Source organism: Fusarium pseudograminearum, chromosome 1 (genome assembly GCF_000303195.2).
Source record: "Fusarium pseudograminearum CS3096 chromosome 1, whole genome shotgun sequence".
NCBI classification, from domain to species: Eukaryota; Fungi; Ascomycota; class Sordariomycetes; order Hypocreales; family Nectriaceae; genus Fusarium; species Fusarium pseudograminearum.
Genome location: NC_031951.1, coordinates 7173056 through 7198142, shown reverse-complemented (window position 1 = coordinate 7198142; position 25087 = coordinate 7173056). Strand labels below are relative to the sequence as shown.

At 48.5% G+C, this 25087-nt stretch overlaps 11 protein-coding genes across 11 annotated transcripts; 3 read left to right on the top strand and 8 right to left on the bottom strand.

Moving 5' to 3' along the window:
- Window positions 1–644: 644 nt before the first annotated feature.
- Window positions 645–1667, bottom strand: FPSE_00619 (uncharacterized protein; the record flags this gene model as incomplete). The annotated part of the gene is made up of 1 exon (XM_009253739.1): window positions 645–1667. The coding sequence occupies one exon, from the start codon at window positions 1665–1667 to the stop codon at window positions 645–647; it is 1023 nt and encodes a 340-aa protein (XP_009252014.1).
- Window positions 1668–3521: 1854 nt separating this feature from the next.
- Window positions 3522–4475, top strand: FPSE_00618 (uncharacterized protein; the record flags this gene model as incomplete). The annotated part of the gene is made up of 2 exons (XM_009253738.1): window positions 3522–3771; window positions 3856–4475. The coding sequence occupies 2 exons, from the start codon at window positions 3522–3524 to the stop codon at window positions 4473–4475; spliced, it is 870 nt and encodes a 289-aa protein (XP_009252013.1).
- Window positions 4476–4854: 379 nt separating this feature from the next.
- On the bottom strand, window positions 4855–8066 carry FPSE_00617 (uncharacterized protein; the record flags this gene model as incomplete). Its single annotated transcript, XM_009253737.1, has 5 exons — window positions 4855–4870; window positions 4944–6459; window positions 6507–6905; window positions 6958–7266; window positions 7388–8066. 5 exons carry the CDS (start codon window positions 8064–8066, stop codon window positions 4855–4857), a joined length of 2919 nt encoding a protein of 972 aa, XP_009252012.1.
- Window positions 8067–8522: 456 nt separating this feature from the next.
- On the bottom strand, window positions 8523–9905 carry FPSE_00616 (uncharacterized protein; the record flags this gene model as incomplete). The annotated part of the gene is made up of 1 exon (XM_009253736.1): window positions 8523–9905. One exon carries the CDS (start codon window positions 9903–9905, stop codon window positions 8523–8525), a length of 1383 nt encoding a protein of 460 aa, XP_009252011.1.
- A 703-nt stretch (window positions 9906–10608) lies between these two features.
- On the bottom strand, window positions 10609–11998 carry FPSE_00615 (uncharacterized protein; the record flags this gene model as incomplete). The annotated part of the gene is made up of 2 exons (XM_009253735.1): window positions 10609–11615; window positions 11671–11998. 2 exons carry the CDS (start codon window positions 11996–11998, stop codon window positions 10609–10611), a joined length of 1335 nt encoding a protein of 444 aa, XP_009252010.1.
- Window positions 11999–13406: 1408 nt separating this feature from the next.
- On the bottom strand, window positions 13407–13892 carry FPSE_00614 (uncharacterized protein; the record flags this gene model as incomplete). Its single annotated transcript, XM_009253734.1, has 1 exon — window positions 13407–13892. One exon carries the CDS (start codon window positions 13890–13892, stop codon window positions 13407–13409), a length of 486 nt encoding a protein of 161 aa, XP_009252009.1.
- A 944-nt stretch (window positions 13893–14836) lies between these two features.
- Window positions 14837–16177, bottom strand: FPSE_00613 (uncharacterized protein; the record flags this gene model as incomplete). The annotated part of the gene is made up of 2 exons (XM_009253733.1): window positions 14837–15783; window positions 15841–16177. 2 exons carry the CDS (start codon window positions 16175–16177, stop codon window positions 14837–14839), a joined length of 1284 nt encoding a protein of 427 aa, XP_009252008.1.
- Window positions 16178–16617: 440 nt separating this feature from the next.
- FPSE_00612 (uncharacterized protein) lies at window positions 16618–17628 on the top strand (the record flags this gene model as incomplete). The annotated part of the gene is made up of 1 exon (XM_009253732.1): window positions 16618–17628. One exon carries the CDS (start codon window positions 16618–16620, stop codon window positions 17626–17628), a length of 1011 nt encoding a protein of 336 aa, XP_009252007.1.
- A 381-nt stretch (window positions 17629–18009) lies between these two features.
- Window positions 18010–19359, bottom strand: FPSE_00611 (uncharacterized protein; the record flags this gene model as incomplete). Its single annotated transcript, XM_009253731.1, has 1 exon — window positions 18010–19359. One exon carries the CDS (start codon window positions 19357–19359, stop codon window positions 18010–18012), a length of 1350 nt encoding a protein of 449 aa, XP_009252006.1.
- Window positions 19360–20391: 1032 nt separating this feature from the next.
- Window positions 20392–22200, top strand: FPSE_00610 (uncharacterized protein; the record flags this gene model as incomplete). Its single annotated transcript, XM_009253730.1, has 4 exons — window positions 20392–20706; window positions 20764–20874; window positions 20925–21103; window positions 21159–22200. The coding sequence occupies 4 exons, from the start codon at window positions 20392–20394 to the stop codon at window positions 22198–22200; spliced, it is 1647 nt and encodes a 548-aa protein (XP_009252005.1).
- Window positions 22201–22997: 797 nt separating this feature from the next.
- Window positions 22998–24053, bottom strand: FPSE_00609 (uncharacterized protein; the record flags this gene model as incomplete). The annotated part of the gene is made up of 3 exons (XM_009253729.1): window positions 22998–23261; window positions 23316–23787; window positions 23836–24053. The coding sequence occupies 3 exons, from the start codon at window positions 24051–24053 to the stop codon at window positions 22998–23000; spliced, it is 954 nt and encodes a 317-aa protein (XP_009252004.1).
- Window positions 24054–25087: the final 1034 nt, after the last annotated feature.

Genomic DNA, 25087 nt, shown 5'->3' with positions numbered 1-25087 from the left:
CAAGGCGGTGACTTAGTCTAGGTCTCAGGCCGGTCTAATCTCTTCAAAGTCTTTGAGAGGTAGTGGATGGTGTTACTGGAAGAACTGGCCTCTAAATAGTCTTTAGGGTACCTATGAAGCAAGATGTACTAGCAGAGCTTGAATACTTAAATTGCTTTACTAGGTAATTTCGTTCCTTATACCTCTAGTGGCTAGGTAGTAAATTGTCTGGTGCTGAGAAATGAGTAGTCCGGGTGCTACAATGCCCGCGGACATTTGAGCACTAAGATAAATGATGTCCCAGCATCAATGTTTACGAATGTAGATGCATTACGTGACGAACAATCTGAGCTCCAGCAAGATTCTTACAGACTTTCATATCATCATTTTATACCCCGAGATCAGTTGCCAGCTCTTCTACTGCCCACTCAGTAGTTACCTCACAATTATATGCACAAGAACATTCATTAAACATCACAGAAGGTAAGGTGAAGTACTTAAAGTAGTTTTATTAATCCGACTCAAGGTCACTAATATACAGCAGAATATTGAAGGTTCATCCCAGTTGTCAGGGTGAGTAGACAGGACACAATGATCCTTGAAAGGTTTTTACACAACCACGCTCAGCGCGTTGCTGAAGAGAACTGGAGCTCAAAAAAGGGAGCTTAGTTCATCATGTCACGAGCGTGGCGGCGGGCCTTCTTGGCCTTGCAGCCAGTCTTGGTGGGCTGGGGAGTAGCGGGAGCCTCAGTCTCGACGGGAGAAGCACCACCGTTGTTCTGGTTACCGTTATCGGCAGCGGGGGCAGACTCGACAGGGGCGGCAGACTCGGCGGGAGCGGAAGAGGCGGGAGCGGACTCAACGGGAGCAGCGGTGTTGGAAGGGGTGTCGGAGCCGGAGCCAGTGGTGGGGGTAGCGGGAGTAGAAGGGGCAGCGCCGGAAGAACCACCAGCAATGTTCATCTTGGGACCGGGGATGGGGTAGCTGGTGGGGTTGTTGTACAGGTCGAAAACGATACCCTTCTCGCTATCGGTGTAAAGGCTGGTACCAGCAACACCGGCGGGCTCAGCGGTACCATCAGACTCAACCTCGAGGTTGAAGCACTGAGGGTAGTTCTGGGCACCGTTCTTCTGGCCAGCGGCGTGGAGAGCGATGATCTCGTGACGGAGGACGTAGTTACCGGCCTTGATGGAGGTAGGGACGGTAACCTCCCAGGTGTTGCCAGCAGCGATGAGGTCATCGGAGGCAAACTTACCACCAGAGGTCATACCAGCCTCGGCGATCTTGAAGAACTTGAGGCTGGTCTTGTCAACCTTGGCGCAGCCACCGGAACCGCAAGAAGCGAGGTAGTCGATGACGGGGCCCTTGTGAGACTCGGGCCAGGTGTCCCACTTGATGGTGATCTTCTCACCGGCCTTGACCTTGGCGGACTTGACGGCGTTCTCGGCGCCGCGGTGGCAGATGATATCGGCATCACCGAAAGCAGAGGGTTCGACGAAGCCGTTGTCGGTGTTGGTGGCGAACCAGGCGGCGAGTTCCTTGCGGGGGTTCTCGAAGGCAGCGGCACCGGGGTTGAGACCCTCGTACTCAGTTCCGCCGACGGTGATGGACTCGACGTGGCCGTGAGCACGAACGCCAGCAGCGGCGACGAGGGCGGCGAGAACGGTCTTGGTGATGAAAGAAGACATGTTGTTTGTTGATTTGGTTGTGTAAAAAAGAAGTGGTTTGTAAAAGAAAGTGTTTGTGATAGTTGATTCCGGCTGGCGGTGTTGAAAGAATGAATAGAACTGCTTCTGTCAAAGAAGAGTGAAAGAATGTGCAAAGATCAAAGTGAATGGAATGAAACTGCTGTACTGAGACTGAGTGAGTGAAGAAGAAGAGATTCGATTTGGAAGCGGGATGTCTTGCCCTTCTTATATTGAATCGAGACAGATGCGAAATGGGTAGAGCCTCAAGGTCGAACGGGGCAGTTTCCCGCCTTGGGCAAAGTCAGAGACAGGGGTGCCATGCTCGGCCGATATGCCATCAGGGATCTGGCGCCGAAGGTTGCATTGCTCGTGGCCCAGCCAGTTTCAGGGGACCAGGGTTATCGCGGTAGTGATGGTTAAGTGATCGAGATATCAGTAGATCATGCAACGATAAATGTTAATGTTCAGCGAGTAATAGAGTCTGTTGATTGAGAGCCGAAATTATAGTCCGTGTCCGTGGTCTATAGTAAGTTAGTCAACTAGACTATCTGGATGGTTCCCCAAGATCTGGTAAAAGTCAAAATAAGCTTGATGGTTGCCAAGATGACAGACCATCCTCAATCTCAGACCATGTCCATGCGGTGGCTGTTCCTTCAGTTGACAACGGTCAAACCATGTCGAGAGTAGTTAAGCAGGCGAGCTGCCAGTTTCTTCCAAGCGAAGGGCCCTCTTTCCCCTCTCTTGACCTCTGGGACGTGCATCTCTGAAAGAGCCGCCGTACCTGAAACTAGAGACAAGGGAACAATAGACAAGATGGATGGAAAAAACAGCATCGTGGGTTCCTGCTTTAGCGCCGGAAGAATCGTCAGAGGCAAGGGCCTAAAGTTCAAACGGTCCTTATTTTTCCGCAAGTCCTGTTAGATCCCGCCCCCGGTTAAAGTGGCCTACCCTTGTCGCTGCCAGGTCCTGGGTCAATTTTCCTGAGACGTTTACAGCTTGGCGATGTGTGTTCCCCTTACAGCTGGACTCTACCCAAGTAAACTCAGATGGGATGAGATGGGACGGGAAGCCTTATCCATATTGATATCAGCATGGACTATATCTTTACGAAGACTTGGCAGAGTTTATTCAGGGGCTTGAACCGGATGACAGGACCGAAATGCCTGCTGTACCTGATCTGGCGTCAATCTCTACCAAGAGTATCCGTAAGTTAAAGTTTCTTCTTTACTTCCTTCTTCCAGGACCCGCTCTGTGAGATCCACTGGATCGGTGTTGTGTTGATTGGTGAAACGCCGTAAGCGTCAAGATAGCGTCTCCAGAACCACTCAAACAAGACACAACCACCCTGGACCACTCAGCGTTTACCAAACTTTGTACAGAAATATTATGTTTATTAATATGCGTGTTTCTATAAACTTAGAATCGTGTATCAGATGTCAGAACATTGTTTTAACCGGCGATTAATACTACCACCGATATAAACATGGTGCGATACCATCTCATGCCTTTGACTAAGCGGTGTAAAAATGGTGCGACGTGAACACCATCTCGACAATACTGAACAGAAAGTCACCCTATAGCGGAGAGTAACAGTAAAGATCTTCCTGATAATTCGTGATTTCGGCCTCAAGTCTCGCTTGTTTGGTTCAGCAGAATGCTTTGTGTCCAAGCTTCTTCTCCCACTATATTTTCGGGCATTAATTTCCCAAACCCCTTTTACACCGCTTGGCGATTCAAATTTCGCATACACATACGCAATCTCAATATTTTCAGTTCATCCGAACAACCAACTTCTCATCTGCCTTGATTCATTTTCTGGAGACCGAACAAACGGAAGAATACGCTAAAACCGACATGTCAACGGTGATGGCGCAACATGAGACACAGGGGCAGGTCCTGCAACATGCCAAGCAGGGGTTGGAGGGGTCCATGAAACCTGTCAACCCTGAGATTGACGCAGATGAGATGCAGGAACAGGAACAAGAGGAGGGGCGGATGCGACCAAGCTTGAACTTTACTGGTCATCAGCTCTTTTACGTGTTTGGCCTTGATGGTGTGGGTGCCATGCTTTTATCCGGCGGCGTTAATTTTGCCTTGGCTTACCGTGAGTGTGTACCTTTATGGTGTGGTCATCTTCATGATATGACACAATATGAGAGGAGACAGAAGCTAACCATCCAACCAACAGCCATGTACACCACCCAAGACACCACCAAAAACCCCATTCGCCTGTTTCAACTGCCAAACACCTTGGCGGGTGATGCCGCTGTCACCATCATCATCCAATGTATCCTCACCTGGTTTGTCGAGATGGGTCTGGTCAGCTACGACCTCTCCAAACGCTCCGTTCAACCCGTCGGCTTCATACCCGAGCCGTCGCACCCATGGATGAGATGGCTTTTGTTCCTTCCACCTTCTGATCCCAGCGACTCAGAGACCGAGTCTGAAAAGGTACGACCGGTCAACGAGTCCAAAGCGGACTCACTGTTCAACACCATCGTGCAGGGAGCGCTAAGAGGCTTTGTGTTTGCTGTCGCCGGGTTCATCCTCCTATGGCCTCTGTCTGTCGGTATTCTGACTACTCTTGGCGAGCGCGATGGCGGAGACTGGCGGTATGACGATCATTGGATACCGCAGGCCTTCAAGGCTATTCTAGGTGGCATTCTGAGTCTTTTAACAACACCGCTGATGGCCCTGTTCTGGCTTGTAAAGGCTGGTTGGGAGGGGAATGATGAGCGATCCAATGCTAGAGAGTCTCGGCGCAGTCAATATGCTGATGCGCAGCGCCAAGATGAACCTGCTGTGTGAGATGAACGTGACGACAAAAGTGTATCACGCGCGTTGAGTGGAAGCGCTCATGATCAGTTCAGCAGATGATTTAACGACTTGACGGAATTACAAACACATAATATCACACTTGAAAATAATATATGGAGGGTGGAGGAACATGGGAGAAAGATGACAACAACACAACACAGTGGGTTATTGACAAGAGAAAAAGGCTTTGAGCCCATCAGAACATCACGAAGTAATTTTATATACACTAATAAGACAAATTGAAACAACACCCGATTCCTGCTGCTGTAACCATAAGATCAGACATGAAGAGTCAAAAAGTGCACGTTCGTGTGTAGGGTAGCGTGTCTTCAACGGAATCTCACGATCTTGGTTCAGTTACCTTGGGGTATCACAAACGTTTGCAGCTGGGAGCGAAAAAATAAGTATATACGTAATAATGTAATATTTAATAATGGGGGCCAGACAGTCGCTATGTACGGAACCCCAACAGGTCCGTTCGGTCCCTTGAACGCAATCGGTTTACACTTGTAGTTATCCAGCATGAGAAAGTTGTCGCCTTCCCACGGCCACTGTGGGCTTGCAGGGTAGACCCACAACATATCGACATTGCCAGTAGTCTGGAATTTGATGTTGGCACCCATCCACCTTCCAGTCTCGCTCGAATCCCTGGGCCACCGCTCTCCAATCGTGGCAGAATTGTCGTTCCAGAAAGTCCAGACGTACGGTGTCCACCAGTAGAATGCCGAGTCGCTATTGTCATTCTTACCCTTGCCAGGTATCTTGCCGCCCTTGACGTAGTAGTACTTATTGATCCAAAATTGGTAGTCGCAGCTGAAAGTCACGCCCTTGCATGACTTGATGTCCTGCCATAGGATAAAGTTGGTGTTGTTGTAGAGCCTTTCCGTCTGGAGGACCTTGCCGTGGGTATCGTCGAGCCATTTCTTGTTCCAATCGTACTTGGATCTGAAGGATTTGTACCATGGGCTATTACCGGGCGCGTACTCGAAATCGCCGTCCTTGATAGGCATGGCGCATGTCTCTGTTGCGATAGCTTGGGCTGTGACCGTCACGTCGCTAGACAAGATAGTGGTGATAGTGGATGTGACTCCATTGGCGACGGTGGTGAGCGTAGTCAATGTTGTTGTCGCAATCGTACCAATAGTGTTGGTAGCCTCAATTGAGTAAACCGATGTCGCATCAGTAAAAATAGTCTTTGTGTATGTGAACTTCTTCACGTCGGTGACAGCAACAGGAACAATGCTGGTAAACGCATCGTAGACAGTCTCATCGGCAGTGGACAGTGCCGTGGAAGTTACATCCAAAGTAGTTTTAACAGTGGTAGTCGGGAGAGTGGAGGTAGACGTCTCGGCAATGTCAATTGTCTGAACAACAGGGAATAGTTTGCTGCGGAGGTCGTAAATGTCTTGGGTCTGGGTAACTTCCATCCACGTGTATCCTGTAGCGATACCATATAAAGTAATTGTGTCAATTACGGCGATCTCCTTCGTAACCTGCTTTACATCATCGTTGATCATGACCCTTGTGATAAGAGACTGGGCTGTAGGCGTGGATAGAATAGTCTGAGTGACGTCCTCATGGACGGTGCGCATCTCGATGGATGTAGTCCCATCCACGATAGTCATCTCCGTCACGGTCTTTTGGGTAGTGACGGCCGCAGCCGTGGTAACGGTCAGCGTAACGGTATCGCCATAAATCTTGTTAATGATGGTGGACTTCTCGATGATCGTCTCCGGCTCCGCTGACATGTGAACGGTCCTTGTGGGGAGAGAGGAGGAAAGGAAACATGAGCAAGCACTATGGAAATGGGATTCACCAAATTGGCTAATCCATTGATCTTCGAGGCTGTCGGGCAGAGCGGCGCGAGCCTTGAGAGTGGTGCTGGCGATGGCTCGTTTCTTGTTCTGTAGCCAGGGGAACTCGTGCTGAGTGTACTTTGGAGGGAGAAGCTTGGTGCTTGTTGAAGTAGAGACAGCTGCGTACCATTAGAATTTGTTTGTAAGACCAATTGACGAGACTTACAAGTCTCTGTGGCCCACTCGTTAGTTGTGACAGTGCTTACAGTAAAGCCAGTGTCGGTGCTCATGATGATTGTCTCGTCCACTGTGTTCGTAGCGGTAGTGATCTCAACATTCTCTGTCGGAATGGTGACATAGTCAGTATCTGTCGAATGAACAATGGCCGTCGTCCAGGCAGAGGTGATGTAATCGGTAGTCGTGTACAAAACATGCGTCCAAATAGATGGGGCCGAGTAAACGACGAATGTGCGAGAGTTGGTCACGTGGATTTTCATTCCTGGAGCGAACTTGATGGTTGTGCCCGTGACTACGTACTCGGTGGAGGTAGTAGGGATGCTCTCGATACTGGTGATAGTCTCGGTGACCACGCCTGTGGATGTAGAGGTTGTAATCTCAGTCGTATCTGTGATCATCAATGTTATCTGAGTATCGACGACATCGTAGATTGTATCTACGCTGGTAGTGCCGACGTATTTCATCATCAGTGGTATAAACCGTTTTATAAGCAGTCGGGAGCTCGATAGTCGTGCGGGCGATGGTGTCGTAGATGGTCTTTGGCTCAATGATCTCGATACTTCCGTCGTGACGGACAGCAGTGACAGTCCTGTCAGGTCCGGCGATAACGTCGGTAGATGGAGCATCAACGAGGATCTTGGTTTCGTCGGCGAGTTTGTCTGTAACCACAATGATCTCAGTCTCGGTGGTCTCTGGTGATCTTGTGGCTGCGACGGTGGTGACGGGTTCGATGGCAGTGGCGCAGACACCTATCGCATAGGTGTCATTGTGTCCTCAAAGGAAGCGATGAGGTCGTCGTTCTTCCATTCAGCGTTGGAACCTGGTGAGTAAGAGTTAGTGGAAGTTCATACTTAGGAGTAGGAGGCGTACAGTAACCGGCAGAGGTGGTGGTAACAGGGCCAGTGGTGGTGCCCGTTTCGGAGTCGCTGATGGTGTAAGTAGAGGCGGCAGAGTCCGTAGTGAGGCTACAAACATCAGCTGTAGTATTACTGGTCGCATCAATTGGCGCGTTTGTAGTGGTAGAGCCGGTGATGGGGTCAGAGACTTTCGTTATAGCAGCGTTGGTGGTGTCTACTGTGGCACCACTGGTTGTGTAACTGGCAGGACCTGTAGCGACAGAACCCGATGTGGAGCTAGAGATGTCGGTTCCGAGGCCGTTGGTTATAGAAAAGGAATCATCAGCGACAGAACCCGTCGTAAAACTGGGAGTATCTAAAGCAGAGTCGGTGGCGGTGGCAGTGGTCTCCCCATCTGTAGTCGCAGTCGTAACAAGACTGGTAGGCAGACTCGGAGATAGGCTATCAGTTGCCTGTGTCGCACCAGTCTCCCCGCCACCAGTCAAGATGTCAGTCGATGCGCTTGCGGAGATTTCCACAGTCAATCTTTCAAAGAAGGACGTTAGACTGGCAAGATCTGTCGAGGCACCGCTCGTCGCAACGCTTGAAACAGCGTAGGAAGAGACAAGTTTTGGCCGACAAGGTCCAGCAAAGACGTCAGAGAAATACAAGGCAAAAGCCAGAAAGAACGAAAGGACAAGACGGCAAGCCATATATAGAACCTCAACAATTAATCGGTGTAAGCCAGACGTGAACGGAAACGCTCCCCCCCATGGGTAGCACATATCTTTATTCCCATGCCCATCTTGATGGACTCTGTCTCTTCCGTGATCTAGAACAATTGCTTGGCAGCTGAGTCGCCAAACTATCGATCCCCTAAAGCACCTACAGTCAGTGCTTTAAAACAGGGGTCAGTTTCAGATGCAGGGGCTGACTGGCATGTTGGCGGCGGCAGCGAAGGGACTATTGATTTGACGATGGCTTCATTGAGGAAGAAAAAAACGTTGGACCAGCAAAACAAACAGGCATGGTAAATTTATGGCGGTAGTTTCGCTTCGCGGAATAGTGACTTTCCACGACAGAAAACCTACCACAAGGATCTCGCATACTGGAAATTGTTGTATTTTTTATTACGGAGTATTAAATATTATCTGATCCTCACGTCAAGCTCACATCCGCTTCGGGTTGAAAAACACCATCAACTCCTCAAAAGCCTTCACAAACGATGTACCCAACGCTTCAATCATGGTCCAGATTCTAAGCGGGATATACTTGATCAGCCAAAGTATACCCACGCCAATCTGCCAGATACATGAGCCAAGACTGCCGAAAACCGCTGTAAGAACATCGTAGGTCATCTTGCCAAAGGACACAACGAATGCACCGATTGCTTTGGGCGCGTCGATTAGTATGGCGCGGGCGAGATAGCAGAAGCCATCCCAGATGTCCCGTAGGGTAATACGGCGAAAAAACGTGACAATGGCCATGATCATTGTGTGTAGGAAGGAGAAGAGCTTGGCAAAGACGTCGGCAATGGCTTCGCCGATGTTCGTTAGTCCGCTACCCACCCATCTCAGGACCGTCATTACAGCGGCAGGCATTTTCTTCAGCGCCTCCCAGATCGCCTGAAGAACCCGTTTCACACAATATGGAATCTTCTTTATACCCTCCCATACTGCTTTTCCAGCGCTCTTGATACGCCCGGGTATCGCAATGATCCCTCTCTTGATCGTACCGGGTATTTCTTTCACGAATTTCTTGATCCGGTGGCGACGTCTCCAGACCGCGAGACAGAGCTCCTTCGGTGCATCGTACAGAAAAAGCTTGGGACAGTCCCAGAATATTATCAGGAGGAACTTGGCAAGCCGCTTTGCAGCTCGTCGCAGCCTCTCCATCTGCTTGTGGTGCACGTGTTTCCATCTCTTCCACGAACCACCGCGGAAATGGGGCAAATATTGAACGATTTCGCGATGTCGGTTCGTAGCAGCGAGACGCAGAGCGATTGCGCCGTCTGGTGCGATGAGGTCGTGTCTGGCGCCATAGTCTTCGATCAAGACTTTGACCAGAGCCAGATGACCGCAGTCGGCAGCGACCATTAACGGAGTCCGCTCAGGTCGGTCTTCTAACGCGATAGTTTTATCCTCGCTTCGTACGCGACCGTAGTTATTGACGCTTGCGCCGAGGGCGACAAGGCGGCTGACCATTGGTAGTTTGCCGGCGCGCACAGCTGCTATCAAGGGCGTCTCTCCATATCGGCTGGTGGTATCGGGCGACACCCATCCGCGGGCTATGAAATCGGCGACAACGTCATCGTGGCCCTTTTCGATAGCGAGAAAGAACGCGTCAACAATGTCTGCCTCGATGTGGTAGGCTTCGTAGTGATTCTCACAATTTGCGTTGTGGATAAGGCGCCGTAAATTTGTCGAGCAACTAGCGGGGGAGTGGAGGATGGGAAACTTGACGCAAGAGGACGCTTCGATGCGCTTTAGGAGGTCATTGTTGTTGGTCGTCGAGTATGTCGGGACAGGAACGTCTGTGGACGGCGAGGACATGGATGTCATTTGGCGCTTTCGAGTGATGTGGAAAAGGACAATCGGACATCGATCTCATCGGAGGTCATATTGTCATTTAAAGACATCTTTGACTTTGAAGCTCATCATAAGGCGGAATCAGATATTTGTCTGTGTTCATGGCGTCGGGCTGTGCAAGTCAAGTTATAGAAGCAACCGTGCCGCTATGGTAGAAATGAAGCATGTGGCTGCTCAGCTCAGCTCCCTGCACTGCCACCGCCAATGACATTGCTAATGCGGGCCTCAAGGTATCAGAACAATTGGCTGCTGGAGGCATCACTAAGACTTGAGAGAGAGGTCAACTTTTCTGCTACCCACAGGCGATGACCATACTTTGGAACATTAGCGGGGGTAGGCTGATTGTAGGGCTGATGCTGATCCATGCCCCCCAAGTCAAACGCTGCTGGACACTCAACGGCATATCGACCGGATATTTCAGCATGCTGATGGGGAAAATCCCGCTACGCAATCACGCTCTGCATTGGAATAAGCAGAGAATTACAGTCACAGACAAAGTATTTGCAAGACATTCAATCACGAACAACAAGCATTTGACTATTAAAATACCCGACCGCGTAGACAATTTGTGGTCAAAATACAGAAAACCAACATTACATAAGAAACAAGGAAACCCCGAAGCCTACTGAGTCATCTATCTGGTTGACTCGTCATGCCCGGCTTATCATCACTTAGACGGTTCTCGGCGCTGCCAGCGCGCTTGAGCTTGTTCGGCACGCATGCGACTCTCGTGCGAACGGAATTCTTCATCCATTGGTTGGAGAGAGCCATTTTCCTGATCTTTACCAGTCAAGAACCAAGGGCGCCCAGCGCCACCACAAAGAGCTGTAAACGTAACACAAGCCCAGTGTATCTTGACCACAGACTCGAATAGCTCTGACTCTCGCTCTGACATCTCAATGTAGACCGTTCTAGCTGAATTGAGCTGCAGGTTAAAGTTGGTAGGCCAGCGATCAGATCGTGGCTTAAGACAGCCGTCGCGCTGGAAAATGCTGAGGTCCACACTGATTTCTCGTATGTTTTCCCGTTTTATCCTGTTGTAGTCGAAGCTTGTGGCGCCATTGCTGTGAGTGTGTCGCTCGAGTCCTTTCATTTGGTTGAGATCAATAACCTGATTGAATCTTCCAGGCAGATCAGGCATCCAGAAGAATTTCAACTGCACTTTGACTTGCCCATCAACCTTTTCTTTGCCAATGTACTTGAATGCGCCGAGACCCTTTTTGAGAAGGTCGTCGATATCCTTATCAACGCAGAGCATGTTCCAAACTTTGTGGGTCTTGCCAAGCTCAGTTGAACTGATGATATCATCTAAAAGATCGATCTTGGCTAAGCGGATACATCCAGCTTCAAGATTGCCTGTGGCATCGTTGTGTAGCACGTTGTCGTTCCAGCCTTTGGGAATGAACCAGAAGACGGAAGGGTTGTGTTTTCCCGTTAGAACGCATTTATATTGGTCGCGCACCCTGCATTTGTTCTCCTCTTGCTCGCCGGCATGGTTGGGAACTTGATAGAACTTTGGGTAAGTTCTGAAAGCAGCACGGGAGTGCATCGCCTTCATAGCCTCGTTGTAGCCCATCCCAGGGGTCAGTGGCTGTACTACATTGCCCGGCGGAATAGGTCTGGCGTGTTTCCAGACTGGTTTCAGTGTTTCTTTGGGATCAAGGTGAAGCATATCTATAATCTTGGTCAGCTATTGACTCTTGACGTGTTAAAGTTCAGATATTCTTACAGTGCTTGCAAAATGGTGAGATACACTCCAGTCGATCCTTTAGGTCGAGAGGGTCAGAAGTCTCAGGAGAGAAAAGACCGCGCTTCTCGAAATCTTGTAGGGGAACAAGCAAAATTGTAGCAAAGTGCTCAACTCGGATACGGAAATCAGGTTCATACTTCTGAATGTGCTTCTCAATTTCGTAGGCTCTTTTGTATCGTTCGATGAGTTGGTGTTCTTCGAGACAAGCGATTGGGAATGGGCCGACCGCGACTGGAAAAATATGTGTAGATTTCACAGGACTCGGCTTAGGCTGGCGAATTGGCAGGGAAGTAGTGGGGTTCTCCATCTTGTTGAGAGGAAATAGGATAAAATGTATCCTGTCGATGCAGTTTTTTCTGGGTTGTGTTGAAGAAGGAACTGGGCTGCTGAGCAGGTCTCGCAGTGCTTTTGTAGAAAGAAAAGTTTTTCTTTGAACTTTGCTGTAAGGTATGACGAGAAAGTTAATAAAAATTCACAAAGTAAAACCCCGCTTCTTGGTTGCCTAGAGTTCTATATCACTGTCATGTAACACAAAAAAAGGCGATGATGACTTAGGTTTGGCTTTGATGAATAACGTTTCGTTCAAATTACACCACAGTACTAAGGTACCCACAGTAAATCTGTTCTGTAATGTTTAGGGACGGCTTTCTCAGGTCTAGGTAGCCTAGAAGCCTACTACTCTGTAGTGACCGGCGATTTATGGCCCCTGTAGCGTTATCAAGCATGGACAAATTGATTATTGACGCCGTGAAGCAGATTGGGTCGAAATTTGACATCAAATGGGACTGTGTATATATCAGCCTCGTTTTCATTAGATACCAAGTCAGGTCTGTCACGAGCTGTGTCATTGATTGCGTGCGTGCAAAGATGTGTCGCCCTTGGTGCGACATGATGATAACACGAGATTCTACTACCTAGATACCTGGGCCTGGGGGGATCTAGTGGAATCGCTGTGATCTAACTTGCTTCATACTAATCACTTGCTTTTGATGACTCTAGCTAAAGGTTGATGAACCGTGTTCAAGCGGTGAATTCCATTCTACTACAGTTCGAGAACATGCTCGAGTTTATCGTTTCCCGCTATTTACGCACCTTGGAAATATGATTGTATCTACCGGGGGCTATTGCCAGCTTACTCTATGAATGTCATTACGAGCACTAGTCGCGGCAACCGACTGCACAGCCGATTCTGGACCATGTGTTTCCGTTAGATCTAGCAAGTGGCTGAAATGTATTGTGCCTAGTAGGTAGGACTCAGGGTATCAGAAAAATTGTTCGCTAGAAGCATAAGAGACGAATATGCTACTTAGATTATGCTCTTTAGGCTATTTATTTTTGTAACCTAAAACTTGGGAGGTTAACTTTTCTGCTACCCAGTAGGTACCTTAGTAGGCACTAATGCAGGGGATGCCAAGGTCGCAGGTAGCCATTTCAACGGCGTACTGCAGTAGCTAACTCTGGAAGGCTGCCTTCGTGATTCTAGCATGTGTCGGCAATGTCCGTCATCTGTAGATGCCCAGGATTAATATTACACCCTCCCGTGCCGAAGGCAATATTGTCTTGAAAGTTGTATCGACCATCAGCACCCTCCCGTAATAGATCAGGCCACGGCGTGTATGAATACGAATCATAACTTCCGGTACCGGCCTATATGCTCCTTCGTACTCAGTCTCAAAGCATAATCACGATAGACATCATCATCGTTGAGCTTTTTGTCACTTTGACCTCTGATCCAACATTGTGATCAAACAACGCACGAGTTCCTCCAGTGTGTCCAACAACTGTACGCCAAACTTGCGACAGACTGCGTCAACATTGCCTCTTTTTCTGTAATCAGGATGTGCGCAGACAATGACCGACTTTGTCCGGACTGCCAAACCAAGCTCCATGAGACTGATGGGCGCTTCTGTGGCTTCGTGGAACATGAAAACAATGATGTCTGCAGCTTCTTGCATATCCAGCTCCCACAAGACCTGCTCCGCCCAACGCTTGTCAGAGAAATCTTCTCTCCATGTGCTGTCCCAGTCGCGACGATCGGGGTTAAGGATTACGACGGGATGGTTGCTCAACGCATCCGTGAGGGCTTGGCGCCAATCTGGCTCTCTTGTGCTTGTTGTGACACCCGCGAGAAAGACGGATGTTGTTTGGTTGTTCAAGTTCGCTCGTTGCGGCGCCATGACCACAATAGCTTGGGAAGTCATTTTCGTTTCCCTCCTTTGCTTGATGACAATTCAAGAATAGGTAGTATCCGTACCTATCATAGAATCATGTCGCGCCCCGCTTCTCGGAGTGCGTCAATTGCCAACTTTACCTACCTATGTCTGAGTCGTGATTGGCTGGTGATACGCTTACGCTGCTAACCATGTGGAAACACTAGCAGATCCGCTTTTGGTTTTATGGTGCTACCCACTAGACTCCACAACTCAGTTGTTCTTACAGGCTCAGCCCTACGAACAGCCTCCTCTGCTAATGTTCCAAAGCATTGACCCCGCATGGTAGGTACATACTTCTCATTGGCCTAAATAAGCGGAGATAGTGTTGCCGTATGCCTAACTGAGTTAATGATGTTGAGATGTCAGTGGCTTGCTAATAGACATACCGAAATAAGGTCTCTTGCGCTATTGCATTTCACGAGTTGATACGGTGTTGCAATTGACTTATTAACAATCTACCGTACATTTCCACGAAATTGATCGAGGCCCGCGTTATGCCACAGCGGGGTATGGGTAAGGTGAGTTGGTTATCCGATGATGAGCCGGAGGCTTGGACAAATGAGTGATAGCTTGTCTATCCTTTGTCATTAAGGCTAGATGATATGTAGAAGTGATTTATACGGTATGACCCGATGACCTGCGTTAGGCTTGACGCGGACCTCGGTCAATTTCGTGGAAATGTACGGTAATTATTCTTGTCCAGGACAAATGCCGTTATTAGGTCGAGCAGGGCCTAGGTCTTGCTATAAAGTTACATGGATGAAGTCGCTGGAGGCTCGCAGATTCCAAAAGTTATTGGACAAAGAAAACTTTGATATGAGAAGTGCAATAAGCGTTTACGGTCTGATGAAATCTTCTGGTGGGTTATTCAACATTAGGTTAGTTTTGTAATTCAGGGGGTCTCGAATAAAGATAAGAAGAATCTGACATACCTACGATACCTTGCTATCATCACTGAATTCTTTGTCCCTCGTCTGCATCGATTCATCGCTTTGATCCATGCCAGTCAGGTACCAAGCGCGCCCGGCGCCACCACAAAGAGCTGCAAACATGATACAACCCCACTGAATCTTGACCACAGACTCAAATTTGTCGGCATCTTTTCCCGGAATCGTTACATGGAAAGATGTGCCGGATAAAAGCTGTTGGCCAGACTTTGTAGTCAAGTTGCTGTAGTCGGGATGGATGCTGGGTTGTCTGAGAAACTCGTGGATGAGTTCAAAAATGTTAGTGATGAAGGACAAAAGGGACCCAACCTTGAAGACCTGGTTAAATCGTCCAGAAAGTTTGGGCATCCAATATAATTGCAGTTCGACTGTAACGTTTTCGTAATCAAGGGGCTGTCGGTCTATGTACCGGAATGCACAGAGGCCTTTTGCAAGAGCGTCATACAGGTCTTTATGAATAGAGATCATATTCCAGGCCCTATGAGTCTTGCCAAGCTCTGTATTGCTGTGAAAATCTTCCAGAAGGCTCATATCGGTTAAGATAGTACATCCTCCGGAGAGATTTCCAATGTCATCATTGTGCCTGGGTGTGTCGTTCCATGTCTTGGGAATGAACCAGAACACCTGAGGGTCGGGTGCGCCTGTCACAACACACCTGTGCCCATCCCGTTCAAGACACTTAGCCTGCTCCTGTATACTGGGAATAACAGTCGGGAGGGTTGGGTTGGTTTTGAAACGCCCGGCCCAGATTATCGACTTTCGAATCTGCTCGTGTTCCTCATTTTCGACCATCTCGTAGGTGAAATCTGGATGCACCTCGGGGATTCCAGGTATAGCATGAGCCCATCGCAGCGTCTTGAGGTTAATAGGGTCATCCGCATCCAAGGCAGGGTCTGTCGGCTTAATGTTGTCCGGGTCACGGTGAAGCATGTCTGTATCCTGGGTTAGCCAATTCAAATTAAGGGCCATGGGAGATCATATAATCTTACAGTGTTTGCAAAATGGTGAGACACTTTCCAGTCGTACCTTTAGATCGTCAGGGTCGCATGTGTCTGGTGAAAGTCCGCCTCCAGACTCAAAGAATTTCAGATCAACCATAAGAATTGTCATTAGGTGCTCAGTTCTCAGATGGTAACCAGGGTACATATCGGTGAGTTCGTCCTCGATCTTCCCAGCATACTCGTATCGCTTCTTCAACTCATTCGGCGAAAAACCAGGGAGCAGAGGATCATTGGGAAGGTCTGCGGTACGGAGCATCTCTTCAAAAATGTCCATTTGGTCGTCGCTACGCGGGCGAATCGTCAGATCGGCTGTAAAGGAATCCATTTTGTTAGTAGGAAGCAATACTAGAGGAGGAGGATTTTTTGACATGAGACTTTTCTTGGGAAATGCCTGGGTTTAAATAGAGGAGTAGAAAAGTATAACTGTAGATGCCAAACCTTGTGAGCAATAATTCGTCCATGTGGAGGTGCGGTGTCCAAAGAACGATGACCTCTTAAGCTTTAGGCTTCATGCTACAAAGATAAATAAACGAATAGTGGAACCTCAAGGCCATAAACTGATGTGCTCATTTCATCTCTGATGCCTCCAGTGGTTGGCACTTCCTGGCAGTGCCAACAGCTGGCAGCCTGACCAAAACACAGAATCGCTCACAGGGAGATCAGCCCGGGCTAAAATTAATGATATCGTGCCTGCATTCATTTTTCTTCTCTTCATCCCAACATCCCTCATTCTACCAAGCATCCTCTCACCACCAACCGACCAACATGGAGTCGTCAGGAGATGCACGCATTCCCGGACACGAAGAACCAGCTGCCTTTTATACCCAAGAGCAAATCTACAGTGCTTTGGCCCGCGCTAAACGCATCGTCAACCGGATCCATCAGGATGACAACACCTATGTTCTGACCAAGAGCCATCTCGCTGTCATCTTCGAAACCCCGAACCTTGATGCGCTTGATCCACTCGTTCGTGGAGGCGAACTGAAGGCCTGCATCGAAAACATTCGTCTCTTTGCGGAGATGTTCTTCACCAACGAACCGGTGTACCCTTACAGACGGGAAAACGTGTCACGCACCGTTATTGAAGCGGCTCTGGATCGAGACAAACATGACTGTACCGTTACGCTGCTTCCATATCCTGTCGTGGTACCCATTCTGCCTCTTGATGTGCCATTATCAGTGCATACTGCTACAAATGTCGTGGGAGACATGATGGGAGCAGAATTCATCAATCGTCACAAAGAAAGGTTTCAGACACCTAGAGGCTTTAACACGTTGGGCAACATGATGTCCATTAACCCACAAATGCGTGTTTACTTGGAACTATGCTGTTGGGCCTTTGAGCACATCGTATCCAAGAAGGTCGGCGACAACAAATATCGCAATACGCTCAAGCTGTACTGGCTGCCAGCATGTTTCACCGATGTCTCTCAGTATCCGACTACGATCAATATTGATGAGCTCGATCAGTTCGTCTCTCGCCTCTCTATCGACTTGGAAAAGGCCCATGACGAAGGCTTCAAAGCTCGACGCCCCAGGGCCGGCAAAGGATACATCGGATATTACCACGCGGTCACCAGGAAGTTGTTGAAAACTGGCGACACCTTTGTGGTCGAACATGACAGCCCAGACGAGATGCAGCTGTTTGCCGACATGATCAAGCTCCGGTGGAAGTGTCTGCGCATTGTCACGTTGGCCGGTATCACTCACACGGAGGCACCCCTCGACCAAAGCGACAGCGACACTAATGGCGACGATATGCGCCCGTCCAATTGACAAGCACTATGACCGCACTTTCGACAGGTAAATAACTGCGCCTCCCTTCCTCAACTAGCTGAACTCCTTTCTGACTATGCTTCAAGGGTTGCAAGAATGTCTAGGTCCTTTATCCCTCTTTACACGGGGGTGACAACGAAAGACACAACGTCGTCGAGAAAATGGAAGCGGATTTCAGTACAAGTCAAGACGTCTGAGGGTGGAAATGAGGATACTCCGTGGTCTGTACAGGGAGATGGGAACCACTTCACATAGACTTCATGTAGAATAGTCTGGTGTCCCAGCATCATCAAAAGAGAGTCATTGACAAACATGAACAGCGTTCCAGTGTTTGTTGTAATTGCGGATGAAAGTACCCCTAATTGTTCTATATCTTTGGTCTCATGCTTCGAGATATTTCCTCAATGTCTCGATAATCGAGGGTATTCCAGCCGCCGCCTTGGGCTTCCAATGCTCGTCCACCGTTGGTGTCACTGTCAGTTGTGAAAGAGCCCTGGACAGCTCATGCATCTCGACAACATCGCGACTATCCAAGAGTCCTTCACGACGATTCAATCTCCAAAGCAGATCAAGTGCCTGTACCTTGACTTCTTCATCTTCTGCACTCGATGCGATAAAAGTCAGACCGGATATGAGATCTCCTTCAAGCGAGTATGTCGGTTGCTGAAGTGCAATGATAGGAGCTGCTGCTTTTCGAGCTGCTACTAGGAAAGGCTCAAACAATTTTGGACTTGGACCTGCCTTGCCACTCATTCCTTCGTAAGAATCGATCACCATTTGCCAATACTTTTGACGCAGAGATAAATTATCGTATTGCTGTTCCTCCCTTGCCGACAATCCTTCTGCCCTGAGACTACAGAATGCATCCAGCCGTGCAGTCCACTCGTCCAAAGACGTTTGCAATTTCTGACTTGCTTCGGCCATGAGACGCCCTTTGTCGACTTCATCACTGCCCTCGTAATGCCAGGGCTTCTCGTCCTGCAGAACGTCCAACTGCCGCAACATAAGAGATGCCTCGTTGAGACTATTGAATGGGACGACCGTATGTGAGCCTTGGATTGCGTTGTTCCGATACCACCTCTCTACTCCAGAGGCCCCTTCATTAATTGGCATGAAGTTGGCAGACTCAACTTGGAGCCGACAAAACATTTCAGCCAGTTTTTCGGTTATCATACGGTCTTCAAAAGTGGAGGATGGCAATTTGGAGTTGAACAATGCTGAACCTGCGCGAAGGTGTTTTATGAATTCGTCATACCGGCCAGTGAGACCTTCAAAGGAGATGAAGAGTAGACAGCAGATCAAGACAACGTGCAAGTTCTCAGTGCAGCTTTGTGTCATATTTGGGATAATGGAGGAGATTGCCTTGTTATACTGCTGAATCATGAAGTTCTGTATTTCACTGATGTTTGGGTGACCATTTGCCCGAGCCATGAACAGCCGATGCGAGGCGCCGACGGCAGCCACGCTGTATCGGATGGACTCATGCTTGTGTCCCAAGGGGAGAACAAATGTGATCCAGAAGTTGGTTGATTCAGCAGAAAGTGAGAGCTGCGTTGATGTGAGTTGTAAGAAATGCTGAAAGTACTGGCACTCGTGGCTGGTCAATGAAGGGACATCGTGAATAGACGTCCCCAGTGGTATGGGAACCAACTTGACTGATACTGTCTTGGCCTTTGTCCTTTTTCGAGGCGGTTTGGGAGGTTTGGGCGGGGGATAGCCATCGCACTTCATCTTGTCCTTGGAACAGCGTTCACATGTTGGTTTTGCCTCGTCACATTTGAGATGGCGGATTCTGTCCCTGATAAGTATTCGACTAACAAAAGAAGCACGAGATCCTTACTTGCTACAAAGTGGCAAAATTGACATTAGCTTCAAGCCTAGATGATGGAAAAAAGGGATAAAACGTACCAGGTGATGCACCCATTGCGACTTTTGGGAGCTGATATACGGGTATATTTGGACCTGGTGGTCGGTATTACTTGGACGGCCGACATCGATACAGGTGTTGCATATACGAAATAACCTATAGGAAATGAGAACCACTCTGAAGTAGACAAGCGGCGAAAAGTGTTCCCTGTAAATAGAATAAGCAGTGGACTGGGATGAGACACGAATGTAATGCAAAGGGGGAGGGGTCAGATAAGTTAGTCTGCGCGCCAAAACCGAGCAAATTGAACCACTTCAAGACTAACCGATTTAGGTTGGGTCAACCTTGGGATGGAGATCTTGACGGTAGCAGTGCCGAAACAAGGGGACCCTTGTATGTTAATCATGATATCCGTCCAGTAAGTTGTCGGTGGTCTGTGGATGGTGAGGCTTACCCAGTCAAACAGCCCATGCGATAGTTATTAGTGCTTTGGTCTTGGAGGTCTGCGAGCTTTAAACAAGGTTGACTTGCCTGCCCTTAGACAACTGTCGGAATGACTAGACTAGCTGAGAAGTGGAAACGATGTGTAGTCAGAATATGAGTGTCTGTACCTGCATGAGATCCATGTCACACTAACAACAACCGAGTGGAGTCGATCGGTCTTCCCGACTGTCACTTTTTTACGTGAAGACCCATGATAATCGTGTATTCAACACTTTGGAGATCCATCAACCAGGCCCGTGGCAACAGATTCAACGTGAAAAACCCACTGGTTTGACTCGAGTTGCACAGGGCATCCAGAAAATATCCTGCGAATAACAATGAGACTACTTTATATTTCTTGCTCGGATCCTTCGCATTTGCCCTCTTCAACCCTCCCCATCATCACCGCCATAATGTCATTCGTTCCCATGGAGGAGGATATCCGCTTTAGAGGGCTCCAGGCCAGCCGGACTGCCACCTGGAAGTACCTCGTCTCAGTCTTTTTGCGTTGGGTGGTCACTTTGCTGCTCAGCATAGCCATCTGGAAGATTTTGTGGTTCTATTCCGAGGCAATGGTCATCATGGCAAAACCAGCCACGCGCGACTTTAATGTGTGGATTACAGGGCTCACTATCGCTCTCGGGTTGGCATTTGCTGGTAGTCTCGACAAGTTGGCAAGAGATACACGGTGGTGGATATTGTCCCGTCGACACCGATCTCGCAGAAAGGTACTATTGACACTACTTCATTTACCATTATACCCTGTAAGCTGACAGTTGCTACAGCTCGAAGCTATCTTGGAGGCTGAAAACGTGCTATCTGTTTTACAGATGGCGTTTAGCTCTCGACGTATTACTATCCAAGTCACCGCGTGGTCCTGGTTCCTCGTGTTCGTGGTAAGTTTTGTACACCTGAATACCAATGGTCCAAGTGCTAACATTAGTAGGCCTCGCAAATCGGTCTTGCTGTCCTGGGTCTATTCTACTCAGTGGATGTTTCAGACAAACTTGCCCTGCAAGTGATACCTGGCAATGTATCGATAGCCAACATGTCTGCTGTTCAGCCTCTTGGATTCGTCTTCTCTGACAGCCAGTCCAGAAGCGATCAAGAATATGCAGCCAACATGTAAGTTCAACTTCCTCCCTTATCTATTTTATTATCAGCATCCAATTCTTGATAGGTACGGTGCCATGTCGCTCACATACTTGACTGGAGTTCGTGGCCTCGAACCCCAGATAGGCGACCTACGACTCGCTTCGGACCCAGATTTGTTCTGCGACATTAACGGATGCGACTTTATGTTTGTCGAATCCTCAGTACCGTCAGATCCAGAGAAAGAATTGGCCGAGATGTCATCATGGCAACCAATAATGGTAGCCACGCCACGCAAGATGGCCATATCTACGAAATGCGAGAGCTACCCCGTCATTAGTGGCGGCGACGGGTCATCTACAGAGATTGAGTATCGAAAGAATGCAACCAGCGGCAAGGGTCAGGAAACTGTTCGTGTCGGAGTTCCTTTCACCGCCGAGACTGACCAGACAATCTTCATTACCAACACATCCACCACCTGCGGCTCTGGTTGCAGCACTGTTATGGCTCTTGAGACATCGGCCAAAGACCCCTGGTTTTATTCATGCAACACAACCGTCGGCGCCGTTACCAATGGGACGATACCAGAACACCAGGTCCCGGAATACGTTCGTGTTATGGTATCTCATGCCATCGCCCTTCAAGGCTTCTCAGCCAACTCGTCATTTAACACCTCCGACCTACAGTACCTAGTCTATCCAGCCCAGTCGCCGTTTAGAACACCTCTCCAAGGAACGGTGCAGGCGATAGAACTCACAGTGTCGCGCTTCGCAGCAGGTGTCATTGCAATGATGGCAAAGGTCAATGACGCTATCGTGGTCGATGGACTCCCGCCGACCAAAGGGTGGAGTCTCAACGTCGACCACTGGGACTACATCTTGATCATCTTGGCTGTTATCGTGTGGTTCCAGTTCGCGTTCAGCGTAGTTGTCGCTTTTATGGCCACGAGGGTGGTCATGCCTCATGGAGGGGCGACGTCCATGGCAAAGGTGCTGTGTGCTATGGCGGCTGACGATGACCCTAATGGGACTGATTGGATATACCGAAGCAGGAAAGTTTCCGCTGACGGAGTTTACGACTTGTATCTTGAAGGGCGTCCACGTGCGGAGCAACAGGGCAAAAGCTTTTGAGCATGATTGGCAAGATAGGGACAAAGGTTGTATTAAGGTGTAGAAGTTACAATTGAGCATTAGATACAGGCATAGATTGCGTGGTAGTACTGGAGTATATTGGGAGCAACTTGAGCATTTCCAATCGGTAGCATTTCATTAATCCATAATTTTATTACAAACTACATCAGGATTGCCAGACGTTGTTGATGGAAGGTAACACACTTTGCTTGACTTATTCTACTTCTTCATCACTTGACTATCGACTATCAACAATGACTTTAGCGAAGACGCCAACTCTTCTCTAGTCTCCTCATAATCTCGTAATTCATATCATCTGAATGAACATTTCATTTCCCCTATGTGGATAGTGTCATCTCGGCAAAGCCCGTCTACACTCAACTCCGCGGCAAAGGCGGCCTGGGTAGCCCCATCACCCACATACTAGACACAATCCCTGTCTGGGATGTCAAGCCTTAGACTAGCCAAGATAGACAATACTAGGGTAGTGAGATGGAGTCTTCGATAGTTCTGTGACATCACGTTTAGATGGATGGCCTTTCTAGCTGCCGTTGAACATGAGGTTTAACGTCATGAGCTCTTCACATATACGTCAATCGTCTCTAATCTTTCTCAACAGTCAAGATGGCAGGGCGACATATTCGGTCGAGAAAGTAAATTCCATATTCTCAGCATCTCGATTCCAGTAATATAATGACATGTTGCAAATTCCCAAAGAAAAACAGGGAAGAGAAAGTCAACGTCGACCACAACACGAAAAAAGCCCGCTTACAAGACAACCAGTTCTATCACTTAGTCTATTTGAACGACCCAAGAGGGCACTTGGGGGTAGGTGGGTAAGTAGTTCCATCCTCCTGCCAGCCTCGAAGTCGAGAGAAGCGAGACCACAAATAACGAGTAAGCCAGCCCTCATAATGACTGAGCATGGGAATATGAGCACCCTGGTCTGTAGGCTCCATGACCATCTGCGATTCGAGGTTGGGAGGAAGCCACATGATGGAACAGATGTCAGTCGTGTTGCTGTGGTCGTTGATGTAGTCGCGGAGGCCAAAGGTGTGACCCTGAGAATGTTAGCTTTTACAATGGCAGAGATCGAGGGAAGTTGTTTTACGTACCGTCTCGTGAACAAGAATAGACCAGTTGCCGAGCTGGCTTCCGACATTGTCCCAGCCATACTCGCTGACGGTGGTGCCTTCGCCTGATGCAGCGCCCATGTTGTAGTCACCCCAAGCCTTATCGACTAGGAAGTACTGCTGGTACCTATTCTCGGCACCACGACCACACTTGGAAAAGTCACCATCCTGGTGCAGATGTCGTGAGCAACCGGGATCGCAGTCAGGCGCTCCATTTTCGTCCTTGAACTCGGTGTAGACGTGGAAGCCGTCGCGGTTTCCTACCAACTGGCTGTCGTTGGCCACAGCCCATGCGATGACGTTGTGCTTGACCTCCTTGAAGGGGAAGTTGTCCCAGCCTGGGAGCCACTGGAGCCACTGCTCATATTGCTGGACGTGCTGGGCGTGGATGTTGTTTCTAGTCTCCTCATTGAGAACCTTGTCTGAGTTCCATCTCATACAAACATTGACAGTGCTGTTGCACGTTAGTTGTGTTATTTGATGTAGTTTACGTCAATTATACCCGTTGCCATCCATGATCTGGTCAAGAGCCCAGTTGTGATACTTTGTGAAGCCAGGTCCATCTGGGAACATGGTCGTCATCATTATTTCGGTGTTATCCCATGTCATGGGTAGAGCCTTCTCCCATTTCTTTGGGATAGGATCGTTGGGAGAATCGATAACGTTACAGGCAACGGGGGGAAGCATGGCTACCGCCGGGAAGATGACGCGAGATAACATGGTGAAGTAGTGGTAATGAAAAGCGAAAGAATGGTGGTGAGTATAGGTGATGAGAAGTTGAAAGGATGGCGAAGAGCAGTTATCTTATAGGCAAGATATAGGAGTCTTCGTTACTTGACCGCCGATGCCAAGACAGATGATGTCCTGGGATGTGGCCCGTGGCAAGGCATTTCTCCAAGATGGATACCATGAGCATTATTTCATGGTAGTATTCGGGAAGGCACAGCCCATCTCTGATTATATGATACTTCAAGGTTGGTATAGAAGATCTTGCTCTATTTCTTATCTAGTGTTGTGGTTCATCTCCTTTGCCCCAGCCAAGCGCCCCAGTCTTATACCCCCCTGCTCAGAGTTTCAACAACCCTTTCTTAACCAGAAATAGCAAAGAGTGGACTCGGCCCCATTTACATGCTCTTTCAAGACTTTTGATTGGTAAATACGTATTTTCTTGACATTTCTGCATATCCGGTCGTTATCTTGGCATTGGGTATGTGTAATGGCTTGGTTTGCGGGACACTGGACTACACCTCTTCCGTCTTACCTTGTAATGACAACCCTTCCTTTCTTCTATCTGGGATGAAAATGCATTTCCGAACTCCTAACAGTCAGCAACTGTCGTCTCCAGAGATTCACCTAATCTGGCGCAGGCCCATCCAAGATCCAAGTTTGCAGCACAGCCTTCCCACGGTCTCTATTGTTCCGCGGGAACAGAGTGCTATGGTGTCAGGATTATGCCGATCCAGGGTAGCACGATACCTTGCAGCACTGGGAACAATCCAACAGTCACTTTGTCTTCCGCTGCATCTTTGACTCATTCTGATTTATTGACATGTATCAATATGATGACTGGCAAAGCTTTGCAGCACATTACTGCAATGATTAAGTTGACGAATGACTTGAAATAAAGTAGTATATCATATTTGTGTCAAATTACTACATTAATAACGTGCTTGTGACCACATTTCATGCATTCATTTTGCATCAAACGGTGACCCCTGAATCAGTATAAAGATAGACCGAAAAGAAATAGTAAA